The 14,665-nt window shown below is 39.4% G+C and overlaps 1 protein-coding gene across 1 annotated transcript in view; it reads right to left on the bottom strand.

Annotated features, from left to right (window-relative positions):
• Window positions 1-14,665, bottom strand: part of LOC126267465 (cancer-related nucleoside-triphosphatase homolog) — a 64,572-nt gene that overhangs the window by 37,503 nt on the left and 12,404 nt on the right. The window contains exon 2 of the mRNA XM_049972736.1: window positions 9,604-9,766. Coding sequence (XP_049828693.1) covers window positions 9,604-9,766 — 163 coding nt within the window. The remainder of the gene's footprint in view (window positions 1-9,603; window positions 9,767-14,665) is intronic.

Raw genomic sequence — 14,665 nt, 5'->3', positions numbered from 1 at the left:
CACCACTCACCATATGGGTTGATTAATTTATTGTATGGGTCTGCAAGTTGATGATGCATTTCTGAATTGTCTAACACAATGGCAGTGCAGAGAACACAGAGAAGTTGAAAACCCCTTTGGCAATCATTTTATCCCAAAAAGAGGAACATAATTGAGTGATTAGTGCTCAGCCAACAATTTCAATGGGAAGGACAATCTGCAGACAAATTCAATACTGGAATGTATGCCCTAGCTAAATATTGTGAATGTGCTGCATTGAAGGATGACCACACAACCTACAGTGAAGTGCATGGCAGAGGGCACTTCCACTGTACCAGTTATCACGGCTGCTTCTCATTGCATTCACATATGGAGTGTGGGAAGAATGACTGTTCAAATGCCTCTGTGCATGCTGTAATTAATCCAATTCTGTAATCACAATCATGACAGGAGTTATACATAGGGGACTGTAGTATATTTCTAGAGCCATCATTTACAGCCAGTTCTTGGAACTTTGTAAGTAATCTTTAGTGGGATACTTTGCATCTGTCTTCAACTGTCTGCCAGTACAATTTCTTCAGTATTTCCAATGAATCCTCTGCATACATTCAATATCCCTATTAGCCCTATCTGGTACAGGTCGCACAAACATCAGCAATATTCCAGGATATTTCACATGAATGATTTGTAAGCAATCCCCTTGCAGACTGATAGCACTTCTGTAGTAGTCTATCAATAAACTTAAGTCTGCCACTTGCTTTACCTACAACTCAGCCTATGTGATCATTCCATTTCATATCCTACAAAGTGTTTCATCCAGGTATTTGTATTAGTTGACTAATTCCAAAAGAGACTTATTGATACTGTAGTCATAGAACACTAGATTTTTTTATTTTGTGGAGTTCACTATTTTATATTTTTGAACATTTAAAGCAAGTTTCAAAGTTTGTACCACTTTGAATTCTTATCAAGACCTGGGAGAATATTTTTACAGCTGTTTTCAGAAAGCACTTCATTACAGATAACTTCATCATACGCGAAAAGCCTGAGTTTACTATCAATATTGTCTGCAAGGTCATTAATATACATGATCAGCAAGAGTCCCAAAAGACTTCCGTGGGGCACACCCTAAGTTGCTTTTAAATATACTAATGACTCTCCATCTAAGAAAACAGGCTTCATCCTCCCTACCAAAATACCCTCAGCTCAGTCGCAAATTTTGCATTATACCTCATACGATCCTAATTTTGATAATAAGCATAAATGAGCTATTGAAAGATAGAAGACATGAAAGAGCATTACAATAGGAATTAGAGTAGAAACTTTTATAAGAAGTTAAAAGAAGGAACACAAGAGTATAGGCCTAAAGTAATAGGCCACAAGGATAACGATGGAAACCTGCTGACAGAAAAGGGGAAATTGGTGACCAGGTGGAGACAGCATTTTAAAACATGCTGGAGGGTGATTGCACCAATGGAGAACGGGGACATACCATGCATTATTGCAAAAAAATAGAAGATCGTACTCTTGCAAAATTTCAGAACATTTTGAATTGTCAAAAACAACACAAATAAACAGGAAATAATGGAATAATTGCTGAGTTGTTAAAAATAGGAGGCATTACTGTACGCAAACAGATACATAAACTTATACTTTTCATCTGGATTCAAGAAAGAATTCCAGAAGAATGGACTACAGGTGTAATTCAGCACATACATAAGAAAGGTGACAAGGCAAGTTGCTCTAACTAAAGAGGGATCATTCTATTGAATGTAACATATAAGGTTTTATCTGGAATCCTATACAAGAAAGATATACGTGGAAGATATATTGGTGGATTGTCTGACTAGCTTTAGGCCAAACAGATCAACAGTGGACTAAATACTTGTACTGAGACATACAGAAAAAAAGCGTATGAATATAATAGAGAGCTTAACAATATCTATATGGACTTCAAATAGGCCTTTGATAGTCTAAATAAGGAACATATGTTAGAACATATAAAACTGCTTGCCATTCCATCCAAATACATTTCAGTTATTAAGGCAACCTTGGCAGGCTCCAAGGCATTGTTGAGAGAGGATGGGGAATTAACTGACTGTTTAAATACCAATAAAGAAGTTAGACAAATTGATGCTCTTTCCATACTGCTTTTCAATGTGACCTTAGAAGCAATTATACAAAACTGGCAAATACCTGGACACATAGGTATAAGAACAACACAGTTGGATGCATATGCTGATGATGCCTATTGTATGACACACCCAATACTCTTAGCTGGATTTTCAGCTGGAGTCCATGGACAAAGAATAAATAAATAAATAAATGAATGTTGCAGTTATTAGTAGGTGAAGGATGTGACTGGAGAGAGCAGTGGTGGAACTTAAAAAGCTGCATGACAAGGTGACCAGAAATTAATGAATCCAAAACTAAATATATTAAATTCTGTGGAACAGGGGATGATAACCCAGATAACTTGTAAAAAGCACGTTTTAATTTTCAGCGTGTACAGGATTTTGAATACGTGGGGGACTGATATTAATAAAGCGAATTACATGTCCACTGAAATAAAAGCCCACATTTAAGTGGTAATTGGTGTTATCATACATTTAAAAAGCTAATGACATCTAGGATAGTAAAACGACTGCTCAAAATGACTATATATAAGGTTATTATTAGGCCAGTGCTTACATATGAATATGAAGCATGGGCGCTAGGCAGCACTGATGAACAACAACCCAGACAGTTAGAATGAAGAGTATTATGCAAAATTTATGGAGGCATCCAAAATAATAATGGTATCTGGAAAGCAAGGACCAATTATGAATTGGATCATCTTATATAATGAGCTGATATTGTATAGCTAATTGAAAGTAAAAGAACAGCCTGGCTGTGACATGTCCTACAGATGCAAGACACAAGAACTACAAGGAAGGTCTTCCAATGGAAACTGACAGGAAGAAGATTAAAAGGAAGACCACATAAGCAATGACTGAATGATGCAGAAGAAAATATCAAAGCTAGGAATCAGAGGATGGAGAAGGAAAGTAAATGAGAGGGCAAAATAGAAATCTAACTGATTGCTTTGATGCCTGACATTCAGTATGTCCTGTGAGAAAAGTCTGAGTTTGGTTTTAATGATCAGTGTTTTCAGAATCCATGCTGGCTGGCATGGGCAAGGCCATTCTGTTCAATGAAGATCATTATGAATGGCCTTAGAATATGTTCAACTTGTTCATCAGAGGTGTATTACAAGGAGTCCCCCACAGAGGTGTGATCGGACCGCTATTAAACGATCTGGCCGACACAGGGTGAGCAGCAATCTGTAGCTGTATGCTGATGATGCTGAGGTGTAAGGAAACGTGTTGCAGTTGAATGACTACAAGGATACGAGATGACTTAGACAAAATTTCTAGTTGTTGTAACGTATGGCAGCTAGCTCTAAATGTAGAAAACTGTAAATTAATGTGGATGAATGAAACAGAATGAGCACGTGAGGATTGTGGTAAGGAAGGTGAGTGGTCAACTTATGTTTATTGAGGGAATTTTAGGAAAGTGTGGTTCATCTGTAAAGGAGATCACAAATAGAACACTAGTGTGACACATTGTTGTGTACTGTTCAAATGTTTGGGAGCCACACAAGATTGGATTGAAGAAAGACATCAACGCAGTTCAAAGATGGACTGCTAGATTTGTTACTGGTAGGTTCAAACAAGTAAGTATTACAGAGAAGCTTTGGGAATTCAGATGAGATGTCCTGTGAAAATTTAGAGAACTGACACTTGAAGCTGACTGCAGAACCATTCTACTGATGCTAACATACTTCTATCGTAAAGACTACAAAGATAAGATACAAGAAATTAGAGCTCATACCGATGCCTATGTTGTTGTTGTCGTTGTCTTCAGTCCTGAGACTGGTTTGATGCAGCTCTCCATGCTACTCTATCCTGTGCAAGCTTCTTCATCTCCCAGTACCTACTGCAACCTACATCCTTCTGAATCTGCTTAGTGTACTCATCTCTCGGTCTCCCTCTACGATTTTTACCCTCCACGCTGCCCTCCAATGCTAAATTTGTGATCCCTTGATGCCTCAAAACATGTCCTACCAAACGATCCCTTCTTCTAGTCAAGTTGTGCCACAAACTTCTCTTCTCTCCAATCCTATTCAATACCTCCTCATTAGTTACGTGATCTATCCACCTTATCTTCAGTATTCTTCTGTAGCACCAAATTTCTAAAGCTTCTATTCTCTTCTTGTCCAAACTAGTTATCGTCCACGTTTCACTTCCATACATGGCTACACTCCAAACAAAAACTTTCACAAACGACTTCCTGATACATAAATCTATATTCGATGTTAACAAATTTCTCTTCTTCAGAAACGCTTTCCTTGCCATTGCCAGTCTACATTTTATATCCTCTCTACTTCGACCATCATCAGTTATTTTACTTCCTAAATAGCAAAACTCCTTTACTACTTTAAGTGTCTCATTTCCTAATCTAATTCCCTCAGCATCACCCGATTTAATTTGACTACATTCCATTATCCTCGTTTTGCTTTTGTTGATGTTCATCTTATATCCTCCTTTCAAGACACTGTCCATTCCGTTCAACTGCTCTTCCAAGTCCTTTGCCGTCTCTGACAGAATTACAATGTCATCGGCGAACCTCAAGGTTTTTATTTCTTCTCCACGAATTTTAATACCTACTGCAAATTTTTCTTTTGTTTCCTTTACTGCTTGCTCAATATACAGATTGAATAACATGGGGGAGAGGCTACAACCCTGTCTCACTCCTTTCCCAACCACTGCTTCCCTTTCATGCCCCTCGACTCTTATGACCGCCATCTGGTTTCTGTACAAACTGTAAATAGCCTTTCGCTCCCTGTATTTTACCCCTGCCACCTTTAGAATTTGAAAAACAGTATTCCAGTCAACATTGTCAAAAGCTTTCTCTAAGTCTACAAATGCTAGAAACGTAGGTTTGCCTTTTCTTAATCTTTCTTCTAAGATAAGTCGTAAGGTCAGTATTGCCTCACGTGTTACAACATTTCTACGGAATCCAAACTGATCCTCCCCGAGGTCCGCATCTACCAGTTTTTCCATTCGTCTGTAAAGAATTCGCGTTATTATTTTGCAGCTGTGACTTATTAAACTGATAGTTCGGTAATTTTCACATCTGTCAGCACCTGCTTTCTTTGGGATTGGAATTATTATATTCTTCTTGAAGTCTGAGGCTATTTCGCCTGTCTCATACATCTTGCTCACCAGAAGGTAGAGTTTTGTCAGGACTGGATCTCCCAAGGCCATCAGTAGTTCTAATGGAATGTTGTCTACTCCGGTGGCCTTGTTTCGACTCAGGTCTTTCAGTGCTCTGTCAAACTCTTCACGCAGTATCGTATCACCCATTTCGTCTTCATCTACATCCTCTTCCATTTCCATAATATTGTCCTCAAGTACATCGCCCTTGTATAAACCTTCTATATACTCCTTCCACCTTTCTGTCTTCCCTTCTTTGCTTAGAACTGGGTTGCCATCTGAGCTCTTTATATTCATACACGTGGTTCTCTTCTCTCCAAACGTCTCTTTAATTTTCCTGTAAGCAGTATCTATCTTACCCCTAGTGAGATAAGCTTCTACATCCTTACATTTGTCCTCTAGCCATCCCTGCTTAGCCATTTTGCACTTCCTGTCGATCTCATTTTTGAGACGTTTGTATTCCTTTTTGCCTGATTCATTTACTGCATTTTTATATTTTCTCCTTTCATCAATTAAATTCAATATTTCTTCTGTTACCCAAGGATTTCTAGCAGCTCTCGTCTTTTTACCTACTTTATCCTCTGCTGCCTTCACTACTTCATCCCTCAGAGCGGCCCATTCTTCTTCTACTGTATTTCTTTCCCCTATTCCTGTCAATTGTTCCCTTATGCTCTCCCTGAAACTCTGTACAACCTCTGGTTCTTTCAGTTTATCCAGGTCCCATCTCCTTAATTTCCCACATTTTTGCAGTTTCTTCAGTTTTAATCTACAGGTCATAACCAATAGCTTGTGGTCAGAGTCCACATCTGCCCCTGGAAATGTCTTACAATTTAAAACCTGGTTCCTAAATCTCTGTCTTACCATTATATAATCTATCTGATACCTTTTAGTATCTCCAGGGTTCTTCCATGTATACAACTTTCTTTCATGATTCTTAAACCAAGTGTTAGCTATGATTAAGTTGTGCTCTGTGCAAAATTCTACTACGCGGCTTCCTCTTTCATTTCTTAGCCCCAATCCATATTCACCTACTATGTTTCCTTCTCTCCCTTTTCCTACACTCGAATTCCAGTCACCCATTACTATTAAATTTTCGTCTCCCTTCGCTATTTGAATAATTTCTTTTATTTCATCGTACATTTCTTCAATTTTTTCGTCATCTGCATAGCTAGTTGGCATATAAACTTGTACTACTGTAGTAGGTGTGGGCTTCGTATCTATCTCAGCCACAATAATGCGTTCACTATGCTGTTTGTAGTAGCTTACCCGCATTCCTATTTTCCTATTCATTATTAAACCTACTCCTGCATTACCCCTATTTGATTTTGTGTTTATAACCCTGTAGTCACCTAACCAGAAGTCTTGTTCCTCCTGCCACCGAACTTCACTAATTCCCACTGTATCTAACTTTAACCTATCCATTTCCCTTTTTAAGTTTTCTAACCTACCTGCCCGATTAAGGGATCTGACATTCCACGCTCCGATCCATAGAACGCCAGTTTTCTTTCTCCTGATAACGACATCCTCTTGAGTAGTCCCCGCCCGGAGATCCAAATGGGGGACTATTTTACCTCCGGAATATTTTACCCAAGAGGACACCATCATCATTTAATCATACAGTAAAGCTGCATGTCCTCGGGAAAAATTACAGCTGTAGTTTCCCCTTGCTTTCAGCCGTTCGCAGTACCAGCACAGCAAGGCCGTTTTGGTTAATGTTGCAAGGCCAGATCAGTCAATCATCCAGACTGTTGCCCCTGCAACTACTGAAAAGGCTGCTGCCCCTCTTCAGGAACCACACGTTTGTCTGGCCTCTCAACAGATGCCCCTCCGTTGTGGTTGCACCTATGGTACGGCCATCTGTATCGCTGAGGCACGCAAGCCTCCCCACCAACGGCAAGGTCAATTTTTCCTCGCTCTAATTGTGAGTGGAACAGGAAAGGGAATGACTAGTAGTGGTACAAGGTAGCATCCACCACGCACTGTACAGTGGCTTGTGGAATATGTCTCCTGATAACGACATCCTCTTGAGTAGTCCCCGCCCGGAGATCCAAATGGGGGACTATTTTACCTCCGGAATATTTTACCCAAGAGGACACCATCATCATTTAATCATACAGTAAAGCTGCATGTCCTCGGGAAAAATTACAGCTGTAGTTTCCCCTTGCTTTCAGCCGTTCGCAGTACCAGCACAGCAAGGCCGTTTTGGTTAATGTTGCAAGGCCAGATCAGTCAATCATCCAGACTGTTGCCCCTGCAACTACTGAAAAGGCTGCTGCCCCTCTTCAGGAACCACACGTTTGTCTGGCCTCTCAACAGATACCCCTCCGTTGTGGTTGCACCTATGGTACGGCCACCTGTATCGCTGAGGCACGCAAGCCTCCCCACCAACGGCAAGGTCAATTTTTCCTCGCTCTAATTGTGAGTGGAACAGGAAAGGGAATGACTAGTAGTGGTACAAGGTAGCATCCACCACGCACTGTACAGTGGCTTGTGGAATATGTATGTAGATACATGAGTAGAATAAATGGATGTCAAGGATACTGAATGATAGTTTTGCGTATAACTCCTCATAATCTTCTTGCATATGGGTGTGACCTTTGTTTCCTCCCATCTACTGGGCATTCAAAGACAGGTTAACTCAGCTGCAAGTTCAATATAGAATCAGACAGGGATCCCATCAGCCCATGAAACTCTGTTTGATTTTAGTGACTTTAGCTGTTTTTCAACACCACTGTTATTAATGTCTATATCACGCATCTTTGCAGTGGTGAGAGAATTTTCATTTGTACACTAAGATCTGAAAACTGAGTACAGTGTTTCTAATTCCTCTTTGCTACCCTCCATTTCAGGCCCTGTCTCATGCATGAGTGTCTAGTCATTTACTGTGGAACCACGAACAGCCTTTACACATAACCAGAATTTCTTTGGATTTTGTGAGAGATCTTTCGATAATATTTGCTACCAAAGTTGTCAAAAGCCTTGTGCGGTGCCCTCTTGACAGCCAGACACATTTCATTCAGTATCTCCATATCGCTAGCCCTAGGCTTTGCTGTACACCTATTATGCAGCTGTCTCAGTTTCTTTAGAGGTTTCTTTACAGTGACTGTACACTTGGAGCGTCATTCCCATAAGCAACTGTACTATTAGGTACATATCTATCAAGTGCATGGTCAACAATTCTTCTAAAGCAGAGCCACTGTTCTTCTACATGCCCCTTTCACGAGCACAATGTTTTGAGTTATTTACTGAGGTATAGCATTAGTCACAATTTCGATTAAATAACTGTGTGTGTTCATGACCAGAAAATTGCAGAAATCCACTGCAGTCAGCATCTACTGTTATGTAATGAACAAGTGAAACCAGTGTCAATTTAAATCCCATTTAAATCTTCAAAATTAAAAACTAGTCATGTGTTTTCTAGACATGGTAAGAAGAAGACTACCTTCAAATAAAAAATGCCAACAAAGAACAACCGAAACTCCTAAATACATATCAACAATCAAAGAACACCACAGACAGTGGAAGAAGCAGTGATGCACCACATCACTGTCCAACAAGAACAATGTGCTATCGACAGAAGAAAATAGGTAATTATTAAAACATTATTTTACAGATGATATAATTTACCATACAGTGGAAATATTCCATTACATACATTCTTTGCTGCTCATGCCTGCTTTCTTCTAACATTCCAGCACACCATTATCTTGTATTTTCCTGCTACTTTGAATCCAGCAAGGAATATCCTTTGCCAACCTACCATAAATTTGCCTGACTAAATGCCACCTCTACATTCACTTTGTTTTTATTTCAGTCAGAACTATATCCTCCAGTCCCTCACCAATTCATCTATTTTCTTGCCTCTCCAAGTGATTTCCAACATACATCTCTCCATCTCTCCTTTACTTTGCAAGAAACCATAAGTTTCTGTATGCTTTTCATGTTAACAGCCCTTGTCTCAGTTCCATAAATGAAAACTGATGGTACACAATGATTACAAACTACATTTGAAATTTAATTTTGAAGGCCCTGTTTAATGTAGCAAAAACCATCCATGCAAATGCATTTCAGTTTATTTCTTTAAGTGTCTCTCCAGCTATCCAAAATACAAAACATCATTAACTAGTTATATGACTTCATTGTTAATTTGACCATGTTCTTTTAAGTTTGTATTGCACATTATTTTAGTCTCATATTTTAACACCTCTTTTGAGTTTTTATGTTTGTTCTTGAAGTTTATCTGCACTACAGCAAACAGTTCACAGTCATGAGTAAAATAAAGGTGGTCTGGTATGTTCCTTTAACACATATAGCTGAAATTACGAATAAAAACTACATTTATAAAGGAACAGAAACTAGGACTTACCGTACTCTTGCCAACTCTCCTCTTCTTCCATCCAGAGCCACAATGTCAAATCCAATTCTCCTTCCACTCTCACATATTTCCTCTGTGAAGAAGCCTTTAGCTCCAACACCTTTGATGTTCAGCGAATCATATATCTTTTTGATTAAAGTTGTTTTACCGATTCCTGAGTCAACAAATGAATACAATTAGAAAAATTTTGTTCATCAGACACTGCTGTCAATATTCTCTGTGGACAAACTCTGTGCTGAACAAATCACAGAAACTATCAAACAAGCACTGAGCAAGTATGGAGGAACAGTCACATTACTGGACTGGCCTGTAAAATTCATGGAACTGAATGATCAGAATGCTGTCCAAATGCAGGTGACAGTAATATAATAAACAGCTGGTCTGTACACTTTCTACATCTACATCTACATGGTTACTCTGCAATTCACAATAAAGTTCCTGGCAGAGGGTTCATCAAACCATTTCCATACTACTTCTGTACCATTCCACTCTCAAATGGCGCATGGGAAAAAGGAACACCTAAATCTTCGCGTTTGAGCTCTGATTTCTCTTATTTTATTATGATGGTCACCCCTACGTAGGTGGGTGTCAACAAAATATTTTCCTATTCAGAAGAGAAAGTTGGTGACTGAAATTTCGTAAATAGATCTCGTCGCAATGAAAACAACCTTTGTTTCAGTGACTGCCACCCCAACTCGCGTATCATATCAGTGACACTCTCACCCTTATTGTGTGGTAACACGAAACGAGCTGCCCTTCTTTGCACTTTTTCGATGTCCTCCATCAATCCTATCTGATAAGGATCCCACATCACGCAGCAATCTTCCAGCAGAGGACGGACAAGTGTAATGTAGGCTGTCTAGTGGGTTTGTCGCATCTTCTAAGCATTCTGCCAACAAAGCCCAGTGTTTGTTTCCCACAATATTATCTATGTGGTCTTTCGAATTTAAGTTGCTTGTAATTGTAATTCCTAGGTATTTAGTCGAATTGACAGCCTTTAGATTTGTGCGATTTATCATATACCCTAAATTTATCAGATTTATTTTATTATCCATGTGGATGACCTCACACTTTTCATTATTTAGAACCAATTTCCACTTTTTGCACCATACAGAAATTCTCTCTAGATCATTTTGCAATTGGATCGTCTGCTGATTTTACTAGATGGTAAATTACAGTGTCATCTGCAAACAATCTAAGAGGACTGCTCAGTTATCACCTAGATCACTTATGTAAATCAGGAACAGCAGAGAGCCTACGACACTACCTTGCAGAATGCCAGATATCACTTCCATTCTACTTGATGATTTACCGTCCATCACAATGAACTGTGACCTGTCTGAGAGGAAATCACAAATCCAGTCATGCAACTGAGACGATGCTCCATATGCACACAATTTGATTAATAGTCATTTGTGACGAACGGTATCCAAAGCCTTATGGAAATCTAGGAATATGGAATTGATCTGAGATCCCTTGTTGACAACACTCATTAATTCATGGGAATAAAGAGCTAGCTGTGTTGCACAAGAACGATATTTTCTGAATCTGTGTTGGTTATGTATCAATAAGTCATTTTCTTTATGGTGATTCATAATGTTCAAGTACAGTATATGCTCCAAAATCCTACTGTAAATTGAGGCCAGTGATATGAGTTTGTAATTCAATGGGTTACTCCTATTTCCTATATTGGTGTGACCTGTGATACTTACCAGTCTTTAGGAACAGACCTTTCGTCAAGTGAGTGGTTGTATATGATTACTAAGAAAGGCGCTATTGCGTCTGCATACTCTGAAAGGACCTGATTGGTATACCATCTGGACTGGAAGACTTGCCTTTCTTAAGTGATTTGAGTTGTTTCGCAACATCTAAGATATCTACTTTTATGTCAAATTCTGGAATATTTACTTAGTCTTCTTTCATGAAGTAATTATGGAAAACTGTATTTAGTAACTCCACTTTAGTGGCACCATCATCGGTAACATTTCCATCGCTATCGCACAGTGACGGTATTGGCTGTTTTTGCCACTGGTGTACTTTACATACAATCAGAATCTGTTTGGGTTTTCTACCATTTATGAGACAATGTTTCATTGTGGAAACTATTAAAAGCATCTCGCATTGATGTTCACACTAAATTTCGAGCTTCCGTGAAACTTAGCCAGTCTTGGGGATTTTGCGTTCTTCTGAATGTGGCATCCTTTTTTTCTTTGCTTCTGCAACAGTGTTCTGATATGTTTTGTGTACCATGGTGGATTAGTAACAGGGGTTGAAAATTGGTGTTTTCTATAAACAAAATATTCTTAGTTCAAATCGGTTGTTAGGCCAAGGGTAGTATTATATAATAAAATTTTAACTCCTCTGTATGACCAAATGTGACTGAGTTACAAGATTTTATACATAGGGCATTTCAATATAATCAGCAGCTCATCTCAGGCAGTGTTGAGTACTTCTTCCAATCAGCACAACCATTCCTCCAACATAGGTGAAGTAAAGATGGAATCAAGCTGGTGCAACATTTAGCACTCATACTTAAACCACCCAAACCAAAGGATTTGAAATAACTCCAATATTTTCAACAAGAGTTAAACATTTTAAATAATTTTATACCCCACATTACAGACATTACTTGTCCACTCAACTGGCTGTGAATGGAGTGTATCAGGTTAATTGGTTAACAGAGCAAAACTTATAGCCTCTAAAAAAATAAATTAAAGTTGCCTTTATGCCTACTGAATCACACATAAGGTAAATAATCAGTACTCTAAACACTTGCTTTACATAAGATGTAATAGCACTAAAACTGAGATAGGTCCAAGTAATAATTAGTTTCATCTCTGAAACATAGACATTTACACATTTACTCACATTGAGTAGTAGTCTTCATTTCATGTCCACCTTTATGGCAGTATATAACATGGTCATAGACCATGAACTCTTTTAGAACTCATTTTGGTCCCCAATCTCAAAATCTGGAGATAACAAAACAGAACCTCCAATATTGGGCCTTTTTTTGTGTTTACAATAAAACATTCACTCTAAAGTGATGAATCAGTACTGAAATGCGGGCCAAGAGCAAAGTACACCACCTGTGGCACAAAATGCAGCTAAACATAAAATGCTTGATACCAAAGGTTGCTTCACAGTTGGGGCCATCTGGTTCCTCCCCTTCCACCACAAGTTTTTCTGAACTGTGCAGATGCGAGTTATCCTTACAACACATTCTCTGCTCCTGAAATTATCCTGGCCTCAACCTATGATATCCTACTGTCACCACACCCTCTACCCAACAGTTTCCACCCTCTCTGCCCTACCACTTTCTCCTTATTCATGTCATCTCACTTTCATTGTGCACCACCCTCTGTCAACTCGCCCACAAATCTATTCCCTTCCCTGCTCCTCTCCTTTTTCACTCCTCATTTCCCCCCTTCTTGTCCACACCTCCCTGCCCTCAGCCTCTTGACACTGCACATGGTAGCAGTTTTGTCATGCCTCCATCTAGTCCCTACATACTCTGCCACCAGACAGCACTCCTCCTCCTCCCCTCTCTCTGCCCCCCCCCCCCCCTACCCTGCTATCCCTTCACCTTCCCTGTCCCCTCCAGGTTACCGCTTTCATTCATGTGACAGTTGCAGTCTGGTCCAAGCTGCCCAAGATGACTGCCATGTGTGCATGAGGTGGGCTTGCTTGTGTGAATGAATTTGTGTGTGTTTTCTAAAGAATACTTTGGCCAAAAGCTAAATCTGTAACAGTCTTTTCATTGTGCCTGTCAGCAACTCAACATATCTTTATGGTGAGTAGCAATCAATGCTTTTCCTTATATTGTTGATTTTGGAACCTGGAATTTTCATTGCTTGAGTATAAAGCATTTGCTGGCTCACTCTTTCCAACTGTGATCCAGTGTGGAAACATACAGCTTAGTGAGCAGTTTTAAAAACCAAATTAAGAACATAGTAGTGGTGTTACCAACAGAGACTGCTGTCAGGATGATTAGGTAGTAGTGAGTGAGACAGGAAATAGTTCGGATAGGGACAAGGTGTGTAGCATAGGTGTTGACCTGAGTGCGATAGCTTCCCTTAATGGCTGCGCTAATGTAAGAATGATCAAGCTGTTCTAGCAGCACAATTGGTCTCCTATTGGTAGTGCTGTATGACAAGTCAATGCAAAGCTGGTGCTGGCATTGACACACATTCAACTGGTGCTGGTGGGGACTAGCAGGAGATGGGACTACACTAGGCATGATCTGCACCTCAACAGGACTGGGAAAGGGAGGTCGGTGTATTTAATTAGTGATAGTAGAGCGGGTGGGTGTCAATCCACACAATATCAAATACCTGTTGCCATGGGTACAAGGACTAGGTCTTTATGACAACAGGCTCCCCTCTCTGAAGCAATTTCTTCAACATGTACACAAAAGATAGAACATACCATTTCAGAACACATAAGCGCTACAGAAATTTGCCCACAATTATCTATTTTTCAACAAAATATGTGGTCTATTAAAAATAAAGTGCACTAGCTCGAAGTTGAATTACAGTCTCTGTGGTAGAGAGAACGAAACACAGTGTATAGTGCTATCATCATATGAATGTGCAAGTTGCTACTGTAGAACTACCTGAAAGGGTGGAGGAACAAGTATTTATATATTTTTAGAGATGGCACATATTTGAAACCTTGGGAAGATTTATCACAGTGTAGACCAGCAAAGCTGGATATAAATAAATAAATAAATAAGAAGTTAATCATTCTGCCCCCCTCCCCCACCACCCGTTTTTTGTGTGTGTGTGTGTGTGTGTGTGTGTGTGTGTGTGCGCCACTAGAATAATATGTAGAGATGTGAATATTAACACTGAGGGTGAAATTAGCAATAACTTCCTAAACATTTGGAGCACTTTTGGCATGGAACAACACAGCCATTAGGGCATCAGAAGGTTCAGCATCAGTCTTAGACCACACACTTACAAATATAGACAGGGAAAATTGTAAAATATTTATAAGAGATCTTGCCCTTTCTGATAATTACTGTCAGATAATGAAGCTAAAGACAGGTTTG

The sequence above is a fragment of the Schistocerca gregaria genome, chromosome 4 (assembly GCF_023897955.1).
Source record: "Schistocerca gregaria isolate iqSchGreg1 chromosome 4, iqSchGreg1.2, whole genome shotgun sequence".
NCBI classification, from domain to species: Eukaryota; Metazoa; Arthropoda; class Insecta; order Orthoptera; family Acrididae; genus Schistocerca; species Schistocerca gregaria.
The sequence above is the reverse complement of the archived record's forward strand: the minus strand, read 5'-3'. Positions and strand labels throughout refer to the sequence as shown.